This window comes from Barbus barbus (assembly GCF_936440315.1).
Source record: "Barbus barbus genome assembly, chromosome: 25".
Lineage (NCBI taxonomy): Eukaryota > Metazoa > Chordata > Actinopteri > Cypriniformes > Cyprinidae > Barbus > Barbus barbus.
In genome coordinates, this window is record NC_136753.1 from 25,279,649 (window position 1) to 25,291,610 (window position 11,962).

Below are 11,962 nucleotides of genomic sequence, written 5' to 3' on the forward strand. Positions count from 1 at the left end.
TAATCAAATACACCAGCCTTCAGAAATTTGACATTTTGACTTCGGTCCCCACGAGGGAAATAAATGATTAATAAATGATTAAAAATAGTAATGATGTTTATCTGAAAGTTTAACAATGCAAACAGGTTTTCTGTAAGGGGTATGTTTAGGGTTAGGGGATAGAAATACCGTTTGGTCAGTATAAAAGTAATAGAAGTCTATGGAAAGTCCCAGAGGAAATTCACAGAAACGTAGGCTATGTATAAATGAATATACTGTAGTATAACACACACAAACGTGTGTGTGTGTAGGCACATAGCTTACTATAGTAAGTTTTCAGTAGAAAATGAGATGCCTACATATAGACCAAAAGTTTTTTTATCGTTTTGTAAAAGCAATAAAACAACAAATATAGGCGAACACTATAAAACAATATCCTACTAGCCAATTTTATACAAATATATGTAGCCTATATTAAAAAGTGTTTATGGCGTATTATTTTACCCAAACTGGCAAAATCAAGATGACGTGAGATGAAGTGACGATTATTATTATTTAAGTTACTTCTGAATTTTCGCACATAAACCGTTCACAAATGCCGCAGCTACGTAAAGTCAGCTGGTCGACAGAAGGTGATGCTTAAAACATAGTGTTTGAACAAACAACGAAGAACCGTTACATAACAGGATTAGAGATTTTCTACGTAACTGCGTGCGCGTGTCCGCTGGGTGGCAGGACAGTAGCGGACGCTGCCTACATCAGCTTTCAATAAACAACCCCAAAGAAAGACGACGAGAGGTGGAGCTGACAGAGCCTTCCTGATAAGACGAGCCCTTCCGTCTTCAAAGCATCTTCTCATCGCGCGTTAGAATCCGTTATAAACCACGTGACTGAAGTGAGTGTAAGACGTCTCTGTTCGTTTCGGATGAGCGGTAACGTTACGCACTTTGGCAGGTTTTGACAGACTGCATGTCTTCTGGAGACCCACGGAGAAGGTGAGACGACCACGAGTGTGTATGAACGCTAACTAAAGCAGCGTTGCCTGTTTAGGGGACTAACGGTAGTCAAAGTGCCATACGTGCTGCGCGAGCGCATTATAAACACGCTAACCTTAATAAATAAACGCATTTCCATGCAAAGGCTGCATAGCTACATACTGGGATTATTCATCACATATACTATGTGCTGTTCCCTCCAAGAAAACATTTAATTTGCATCCACGTCCGGAAGGAAACAGAATGAACAAGAAACGTTTCTTTGTGGTTAAAATTGACGCAGAAGTAATGGAAACTCACTTTGCCGCCTTCTGTGAACTCCAGATCATTACCGGTGCATTCGTGTTAGTTCATATTATTTAAAATAACGGAGTAAGTGTATAATATTAATATAATATAAGAACATATTTGTGAACCACGACCACAAAACCAGTCGTAAGCGTTATTTTTAAATTGAGATTTACAATAAAGTTGTATAAAAGCTTTGCATTGATGTCTATGGTTTGGTATGATACAGCTATTTGGAAACTGAGGGTGCAAAAAAATAAAATAAGGAGAAAAATCACCTTTAAAGTTGCCCAGATGAAGTCATTACCAATGCATATTACTAATCAAAAATTAATATGTATTTATGGTAGTAAATGTACAAAATAACACAGTTCACAGAAAATATCTTAATCATGTGTAATAAATAAGATTTGGAAATAAGAGAGATTATTAATTTAATAAACACAGCTGATCTGAAAGACAACACTGTCAGTTTAAAATAGCCATTAGAGGGATTATTAGCTGAAGATGGGGATTTAGGACGTGTTGCATCAAACAGCCTCTAAAGTTGGCATAAATAACACTTCAGTTCTCAGTCATTAGTTTCTATTTTGCATCATTGAAAGCATTTGCTACTTATTTGATATGTTTAGGTTTTGACTGCTTCTTTCCTCATCTTAGCATTTTCCCCCAACATTGGCCATTGAGCAGTTTGTAAATGTACAGGCATGTTTTAATGCACGTTGAGGGTATTAGCTCAATCAGGATTAAGGATTTGTAGGGAAAAAAGAATAGGTGCTTTCATTACAAACCATGAATGCTGTATTAATACAAACAAGAGCGTCGATTGAGTGTTTGTTTGTGTTCCTCCATCTGCACAGAAGGGTGGATTCCTAGATAATTAAAGTGTAAAGTGCATTCTGTTGTTGAGATTATCCAACTAAAGGGACTTAATGTAATTGATTGAAGGCGAACTGAAGGTCTGTGGTTTGGGAATTTGCTCCACGTGTTCTCCTTCACATAATCTGCTGCTAAAAGCTCCGTCACCCTGCACGGGATGAGCCTGTCGTGTGAGATTAGGAATTACATAAAGATCAGTTTCTGACTACACTTTGTGACCGCAATGACAAGCTGTGGGCAGTGTCTTGTTAAATGTCACGTATATTGTCTTGTTTTTCATCTTGGTGATCTGATTCACAATGTTTTCTTGTTTTCCTGTGAGCTGTGAGTCTGTAATATATATATATATATATATATGTATATGTTTCTTATTGAGTAAATGTAGGGATGTAACGATTACCGGTTTGACGATAAATCATGATAAAATTCCCCGCGGTTAGTATTACCGTTTCATATTTTAATTATCATTAAAACCGTATTCGATTACCGTGATTTAAACAACTCGCGATAAATAAATACTGTCCGGCATAAAGCAGAGTTTTCAGTAACAGTCTCACGTGCGCACAGCAGCACAGTAGTTTCGTTCTGAGTGAAAACAGGGCGGAAAAGCTGGGAGGTTTTAAAAGAGTGCTGAGGGAATTATACAAATTAATATATCAATGAATTAATTATATGAATGTACCTCTGAAGGTTCGGACTGTCTTCAGAAACGATTTGATGGCATTTTGTTCTCATCTTCGCTCCATGTAATACCTAAAGGAAGTGTTCGCGGAGTTCACAGGAATCAGCTGTAATTCAGCTTTTCCATATAAAGCGCCACCTGCTGCCAGAGAGTGGATTTACAGACACTTATTTACATTCAGTCTGTGTGCAGTTTCTGTCTGGCCAAAAAATGGACCAAATTTGCATGACCTGCTGTAAATTTTAACCGGTTGATGAAAAACAAACTTATGTACATTTAAACAATTCAGATATGCTATATAGAATTATTTATAGAGCAGATAAAATACATATAATCATTTATTAATTATTTTAATTTAACCCTTTTCTTTAAAGGCTGAAATGTGTGGTCTACCTTTTATGTTAAACTTTTTCAAAGCTTTATTTGAACATTTACATTATTTATTTGAACATGCTATTAAACTGTTGTCAGTCAAATTGTCATTTAAAATACAGACTTCATTGGTAATGTTATTGTTTTAGTGATTATGCAAACAAAAAGTCATTTTATTTGCTGTTTGTTGATTTTTAAGTATGAAACTTGGTGAAGTGATTTATGTTTCGGTACTTTTTGAACATCTCCAGCACATTTTAACAATACCGTGATAATACTGATAACCGTGATAATTTTGGTCACTATAATCGTGATTAGAAATTTTCATACCGTTACATCCCTAAGTAAATGTAATAATAAAGAGGGAACATTTAATCAGGGTTAATATCGTTAACTAAAACACAGTTTTAAAGCATTTTTTTTTTTGTTAATTGAGATAAAAGCTGAAATAAAATAAACATAAAATACAAATAGATTAAATTAAATTAAAATGTTAGATGAAATGTTGCCTTGGGAATTAACTGAAACGGTTTAAGTGGAAGTGACGTGACGTGACGTGTGGCCAAGTATGGTGACCCATACTTGGAATTTGTGCTCTGCATTTAACCCATCCAAAGTGCACACACAGAGCAGTGAGTAGTGAACAAACACACACACACACACACTGTGAACACACAAACAGAGCAGTGGGCAGCCATTTATGCTGTTGTGGCGCCTGGGGAGCAGTTGGGGGTTCAGTGCCTTGCTCGTGGTATTGAGGGTAGAGAGAGCGCTGTACATTCACTCCCCCCACCTACAACCCCTGCTGGACCTGAGACTGAAACCCGTGACCTTTGGATTACGAGTCTGACTCTAACCATTAGGCCACAACTTCCCTACATGTAAATTGAAGCACAAAAATTGCTGACTGGAAATAAGCAAAAACTGAATGAAAAAGAACTAAGATACAAATAAATGAAACCAAAAATAATGACAATAGAACATTACAACATTACTAGAAATGAAAATGAAATTAAATCTGAAATAAAAAATAAAAGCCAACTTATATATAATTATTTTGTTTTTATATATAACCTAAACATGAGCAGTAGTACTAGTCTTAGTGATGTTATTAGTCACCACTAATAAGGTAAAATACTTATATATATATATAAAGGGGTCGACCGCTATGTGTTTTTCAGGGCCGATACCGATTATTACAGACCAAGTAGACCGATAGCCGATATATTGAACCGATATATATGTCTGGTGTAAAAATGAAAATGAATGTCAAAATTAAGAATAACAAGGGCTCTGACAAAAGCGGCCTTCCCTAGTGTTGGTTGCACTTCTTACTCTTGTCTTCCCCCATGCATCCATCTACAATAAGGGTAATATATAAAGAGAGAGTTAAAAGTGGGGCCACTGTATGCTTCATGATTAAGCCTATGAATACTAAATACTAAAGCTAAACAGCTTGGGGAAATGTAAGTATTTGGCTTCAGTAATTTACATGTTAGAAATGTATGTGTAATAGCATAACCTCTCATAATTCTTCATTAATTATTTTCGGTTGACTAAATCATAACCTACAAGAGGGGACTATTCAATTCATCGTCTAATGCACATCAATTGATTCATTTAAAAAGCGCAATGTATATAATAAGTGTAAATAATTTAATTGTCTTCATAGCTCCATTGTAGAAGTTGCAAAGAAGACCGCAACTATTTTAATGAAACTATAACACTAATAGCCTGTTATAGGCTCACTTGGTTCAATAGCCTATTGAAATGTCCCAATTTCCGTCATCCTATATATTCATGTGTTCTGCAGAGATGTCGAGGCGAAGCACAAGGTTAGTGTCCAAAGAGACATCCTTCCCTGATGATGACGCTGCCAGCACAAGCTCCACCGGATCCACTGGCCACGTCTCTTACAAAGAAAGCCCAACCAGGTTTGTTTGTATTTGCTGGAGCTCTCAGTACATCATATAGATATTTCCATGTGCATTTTCACCTGATAAAGATGCTTTCTTGCAGGATCTTCAAGAAGAGGAGCGGTCGCAAGAGCACAGGCAGTGTTTCCCGCAATTCAAGTCGTGCGAGCAGTGCGAGTCAGATACTGACTGGGCAGCGCAGGGATTTCACTGCCACTGACAATGAGAATGGTTAGTATCTGCAGATACAGAATCTGTGAAAAAATTCTAATATAAATACACACACACATATATATATATATATATATATATATATATATATATATATATATATATAATTAAAGATAAAAATAAATCATGTTTATATGAATTGTTTATTATATGTCTCTGTTTTTCAGGCATGCCCTTTGCTACGCAGGGATTCTCCTCTGGATATTCCTCAGCAGAGGAGCATTATGAACAATCCATAAAATCAAACCCTAGTAAGTGTGCATTACAAATTTTATAAATGGGGAAAAAAAATTATTGGCTAATTAGTTAGTTGCATTGGTTGGCTTGTCAAGCAAAGAAGGTTGAAAAACATCTACTCTTTGTTTTCCTTTTTCTCCAGGTTCTGCCCAGTCTGTAGCTGAACCACAATTTGTCGTGTGGGACGCGTTTCATTCTCCAGGTATTAAATGTATAAACCCTCCCTTCATCCCACTATCATGAACAATCAGCCTTTTTCTCCTGCAGTAGTCAAGCGCTCGTCTGTGTTTTGCAGCTCAGGCTCTGGTTATGTTCTACTGGTGGCTGGGAAGTTCATGGTACAGCCTGACCTCTCGACTGTCTCTAATCAATGTGTTTCTGCTCAGCAGGTACAGTGCTCTCTCTGTGTGTGTGTGTGTGTGTGTGTGTTGTAATTACAAACGTGTGGCCTTAAGAATATGCATGATAGTTATGTAATAATTCATTAACTTTCATGTACTTAAAACAGAACATTTTTATTGTCTAGGTCAACATCAATATCTTTTCAAACAACAAAAAACTAAATCAGAATGCTTTACAGTCTCACATACTTGTGATTTCCAGGTCTGGAAATGATTAAAAACTTAAATTAAGTGAATTAAACAGTTTTCTAGATGCACTCAGACTTAATTCTGTTCATTTTGAAGAACATTTATTTTTTACTCATGATCACATTTCCTTTTTCTCTCTCTGTAGATGCACATCAGATATGAGAAAGGCCGTCGTACTGGTCCTCCTTCTCATCTTTCTCATTTTTGGTGAGACAAGAGATAGTGACTCTTCTAAAATCTCAAACGACTAAACCCACTTTGAACCTTTAAGACTGCATACAGTACATGTAGCTGTAAAAATGCTTATGCATGTTCATGTCTGATTATTTCTCATTGAGTAATAAACATTAATATGCAATTACCTAATATTGTGTTGCAGGACTATGGTACTGGTTCCCGTTTGCTTCTCGTTCTCCTCCTCAAGACGTTGTTTCCAAGACTCCGTCTGTTAAACACCCAAATAGACCTGTGAAAGAAACATTTGTGAGTAGATTGACTCCAGGTTCATTAGACCTCAGAAAGGTCCTGTTTCATACTCAGTTATTTCTCTTAACTTAATTGTCACTTTTTTGGTCTTTAGGATCATCTCCAACATGCCAGTCTGTCTAACTTCAAGGAAGAGATCGCCAGCTTGCACGAAAGGGAGGCGAGCCTGATGGTAATTAAAATCTAATCATCTATCTGTCTGTGTCTTTGGAAGAGGAAGTGTCCCAATTTCTTTCTCTTTGTCTGTCTGTTATCACAGAAAGACATCGAACTGCTAAAGACGGAGAGCACGAGACAGAAGGTCAAATCTGAGGTGAGGAAATGAAGCGAAAAGCTCCCTCTTCCTTTCTACCACCTCTGTTTCTTCTGTCATAGCAACAAAGCGCAAAACAGGAAATGATGTCATTATGTGCTTGTCTCCTAGATGATGCAAACTGATCTGAAGTCTGTGAATGATCAGATGAGGAAGTTAGTGTCTTCTCAGTTTTTTACTTTGATTTTGTTGTTTGTTAAATATTCTTTTGCATGTTGCATCATTTTATGCAGTGATCAAATAAAATGTTTAATATTCATTAGTGCGGAGTCTGAACATGAGCAGCAGATTTCTAATCTGAAGTTCAGCATCTCAAACCTGCAGTCGGCCCAAGACCTCCTCAAAGAAAGAGTTGATGCACAAGACACTCTCAACACTAACGTAAGGGTGCTTTTAGCGCATTTAAATTCCTTTGATGTGATCAATACAGTTGCTTATTATTTAGCTAATGATATAATTTCCTCTGCAGCTGAGAGCAGAGCTATCCGATTGGCTAATAAAACTCCTGAAAGATCCAAGCTCATTGGAATCGACCATTGTGCTCCGTCCTGAGCTGCAGAGGGCGCTGGAGGATCTGGAGAAACGCATACTAGACAAACTAGTGCATGAGAAAGAGAGCAGAAGAGACGTCTGGAGGACTGTGGGAGAGACGCTGCAACAGGAAGGAGCCGGAGCCATCACTATACAAGTATGTTTCTGTGTGTAATAGGATGACAAATGTAGAATTAGTATAGTTAAGTCAAATTCAATCTTTTTTCAGTGTGTTTGAGGTGTTTTAGTCTTAGTTTGAAGTATACATCTGGATCGTAATGCCTTTTTAATGAGATTTGTTTTTATATATGTAACAGGATGTGAAAGAAATCGTCCACAGGGCAGTTAGTCTGTACAGGGCGGATGGGATTGGATTGGCAGACTATGCCTTGGAATCTTCTGGTACTAATTTCCCTTGTGTATATGTGTGTGTATATATACAGTAAATATATACAGAGATAAAAACAACAACAGCACAGCTGTTTTCAACATTGATAATAATAAAAAAATGTTTTTAGCTCAAATCAGAATATTAGTATGATTTCTGAAGGATCATGTGACACTGAAGACTGGAGTAACGATCCTGAAAATTCAGCTTTGTATCGCAAGAATAAATTACATTTACAATATATTAGAATAGAAAACAATTATTTTAAATTGTAATAATATTTCAAAGTATTGCTGTTATTACTGTATCTATTAATCAATAAATGCAGCCTTCTTTCAGAAATAAAAAAAAAAATCGTATTTTTGAACAGTAGTGTATATATGTAACGTTACTCGACTAAGTGTGTGTGTTTGTGCAGGTGCCAGTGTGCTCAACACCCGTTGTTCAGAGACGTATAAGACCAGATCTGCGTGTCTGAGTTTATTCGGCATTCCTCTGTGGTATCATTCCGAAAGCCCTCGGACGGTTTTACAGGTAACGGATCACACAAATACTGTCACATAGACACAGATCTGACTCTCTAAGCTTCTGTGTGTGTGTTGTAGCCGGAGCTGTATCCCGGGAAGTGTTGGGCATTCCAAGGCTCCCAGGGCTTCCTGGTAATCGCGCTGTCTTACCCAGTAAGAATCACCCATGTGACACTCGAACACCTTCCCAAAGAGCTCTCACCGACGGGCCGCATTGACAGCGCACCGAAGGATTTTGCTGTCTATGTGAGTTGATATTTCAATGTTTTCTTTTCTGCTCAATAATGATAAAGCAACAGCTTTGAGAGTCCTCGGCTGTCCTGTGTTCAGGGTATTTCTAATGAGACTGAAGATGGAAAGCTGCTTGGGACATTCACGTATGACCAGGATGGAGAGCCCATCCAGACCTTCAAGCTTGCGGTGAGTCCAAACAGACTATTTATTATCTATCATCATTATATCGTGGTAGTACATGTATTTCTGTATTTAATATTTACATTTAGAAGTTTTTATCAAAAATGCAATAAAACAGTAATATTCTGAAGTATTATTTCAATTTAAAATAACTGTTTTCTGTTTGAATGTATTTTAAATATCATTTATTACTGTGGTTGTAAAGCTGAATTTTCAGCATCATTACTCCAGTATGAGATGTCACATGATCCTTCAAAAATCGTTCTAATATGCTGATTTGTTGCTCAAAAAACATTTCTTATTAATTTTATTAGTGTTAAAAACAGTTATATTTTTGTGGAAACTGTGATGCATTTTTTAGGATTATTTGAGTAATATAAAGTTTATTTCAAACTTAATTTGTAACATTATAAAAGTATTTTCTTTGTCACTTTCTGTCAGAACAAATTTGGGGTCATTTAAGATTTACACTGAATAATAATTGTATTATTGATTAACAATAATAAAATGTCTGGACACATTAATAATAGTAATAATCGGTGGCAAAAAATTATAAGTTACTAATATAGGCGTATTTTTTTTTTATATACATATAAATTAATTATACATTTATTTTAAAAAATGCATTTTTGGGGTGGTACCTATGTATGACCTAGATATATGATCTTGTAAAATTTATCCTAAAATTCTAATAAAGTTGCTTCTGTTTCCTTGGCTGCAGGAAGCGTCAGAGATCTATAGCATGACAGAGCTGAGGATCTTGAGCAACTGGGGTCACCTGGAGTACACCTGTGTGTATCGCTTCAGAGTTCACGGAGAACCATCATTCATCTGAGAGGAAGAGGATCTGAAATGATTCTTCAGCTTTGGTTTACTCTATGCAAAAACAGAAAAACAAATTGTAAAGCTCAAATGCACTGGACTCTTAGAGAATGAATCAGACAGCTTCCTAATGTACGGATACCAAAAAAAAACAAAAACGCACAAATGTTTGACTTGATTGTTTGCTCTCTCAGAAAATATTTTAGTTTTACATTCCTCAAACATTGATTTTCAAGTGCTGATAGGAACCTTTTTATGAAAAAAGGTGTACATTTTTAGTTGTTTATACAGTTTTAAATGATCTTTTGATTTATTTTGTTCATATGGAGGACAGGCTTATATTGTGTGTAACAGTAAACATGATTTCTAAAACCAGATGAAGGACAAAAAGTGTCATGCTTAGCTAGAATTACCATAAAGCAGCATTTGTGTTGTATTGCTCTGCCTTTTATATTAGTTTTATCCTTAGTATGTGTTTTGCAATGATAGATGGTTCTGAAATGTTTATTCCCATCATTACTGAACCATATACCTCTTAAGAAGCTTATAATAGGTCTGTTCTTATGTAACGATGCTGTTTTCTTTGAGCAGCACTTCTGATTGCACTCTGAGATGTTATTATTTTCCGCCCCGGCTGAAGAGTATTGATGGGTACTAGAAATGTCAGATTGTGTACGTCTCCTCTGCGGGACGGGGGAGGACTGGAGTCAAACTCAGGTTTTGGGTTTTCAAACCAAAGTGCTCTTGATCGTCCCAGAATATATAGTTTTGTTGTCTTCTATTTGTATATATGTGCTTAATGATGCAGTTTTTCAAATGCACATTTAAAAGGTATAAATATTTGCATTGTTTTATTTGATTTATTTTGGCATCAAGCTTAATAGAGCTTTGATTTTAATTTGGCAAGTTTACATGAAGTTTCTGTCACATTATTTGATGTCATTTTGTAAGAAATGAATAAATTTGAGATGGTACATAATACTGTGTGAATGCCAATATAAATGCATGAGTGGCACACGAGACATTTTCATGCAGATCTGCATGTATAGCACTGCACTGATCTTTCCATGCTTTATTTAATAATTCATGGCTAAAGTTCATCCAAAAAAATTTTCATGGTTTTATACACTGGCAATTCAGCAACAACAACATATATTTTAGACCTGGATCAATTTTAATTTTACATGCTATGCTTTTTTACATGCAAAAAAGCATTAAAAACACTTTTTCACATGCATCTCAAACTGCTGCATGTGACCTCAGACATATACATATCTCTATCACTTACATGTATTTAATATTAATAAAGAGGGTAGCAATATTTTTTACTCCTACCTTTCAGAAGTTGTTTTGCATCTGCATTCCCTAATGTGGACACGTCTATAGATATTAAACACAATGAGAAGAATCCGGTTTCATTTATCTATGACTAGAGAATTTCACCACACCCTCGCAAATGCTTTATGAAAGGCCAAAACTTCACTACACAACACTTCCAGGATTCATTTGCTTTGTTGACTTTAAATTAAATTGTTCAACTTACTTTTCTTGAGGGTCTTGATTTCTGCAGCTCTAAGCTTAAGCAGTGGTTATTATATGTCTTCAAAATAACACTAATTTCAGTTCTTGGAGTTTTATCTAGTAAGTTAAATCAGGTGTGTTTGATTAATCAGAGCCACTTGTTTGAAACCACAGTGCTACAACTACCCACACTGATCCTCAATTCATTCACAAACAGTATTTTTTTCTAACAATTTTATTTCCATAAGTAAAACTGAAAGCAAAAAACTAAATAAATTAGGTGATCTAATAAATACAGTATGGTAAACAAAACAAAAAAAACAGTAAGATGTTTACATTGTCTTACAGTATTGACTACCATGATGTGCATCAAAGAAACATATTCTACATTATAAAAATAGATGAAAATGGTACAGCTATAAAAATCACACTATAAAACTGTGAGACATAAAATTCACCTATTTTACATTCATTATTTACAGTTACAGCGGGAAATCACCAAATTCTCCATAGGCTTTCAAATATTAGTTTCTTTGACAATTCCACACAACAAACAGTGATTTCAGTGGGACACGCTCATTCTGAGAATTCACGTAAACATGCATATGATCTGAAACACACACACAAACACACTCTTGTGTCTTTCTGATGTGTACAAAACCTCAAACACACACATGCTCCCATATGGAATGCTGTGAGGGTGAATATGTATTCAGGTTGCTGCTGTTGAAACAGAAATTCATTTGACCTGTTGTGTATCGCTGGCCAAATATCATATGCACACACAAACT

At 35.9% G+C, this 11,962-nt stretch overlaps 1 protein-coding gene across 1 annotated transcript; it reads left to right on the plus strand.

Moving 5' to 3' along the window:
- Positions 1-541: 541 nt before the first annotated feature.
- LOC306845125 (SUN domain-containing protein 2-like) lies at positions 542-11,962 on the plus strand. The gene is made up of 18 exons (XM_079377722.1): positions 542-974; positions 5,009-5,129; positions 5,215-5,342; positions 5,510-5,593; positions 5,722-5,781; positions 5,875-5,968; positions 6,315-6,376; positions 6,549-6,652; positions 6,750-6,827; positions 6,915-6,968; positions 7,080-7,123; positions 7,232-7,349; positions 7,438-7,656; positions 7,817-7,901; positions 8,306-8,421; positions 8,493-8,660; positions 8,745-8,834; positions 9,550-11,962. Exons 2-18 carry the CDS (start codon positions 5,011-5,013, stop codon positions 9,661-9,663), a joined length of 1,737 nt encoding a protein of 578 aa, XP_079233848.1. The 5' UTR covers positions 542-974; positions 5,009-5,010; the 3' UTR covers positions 9,664-11,962.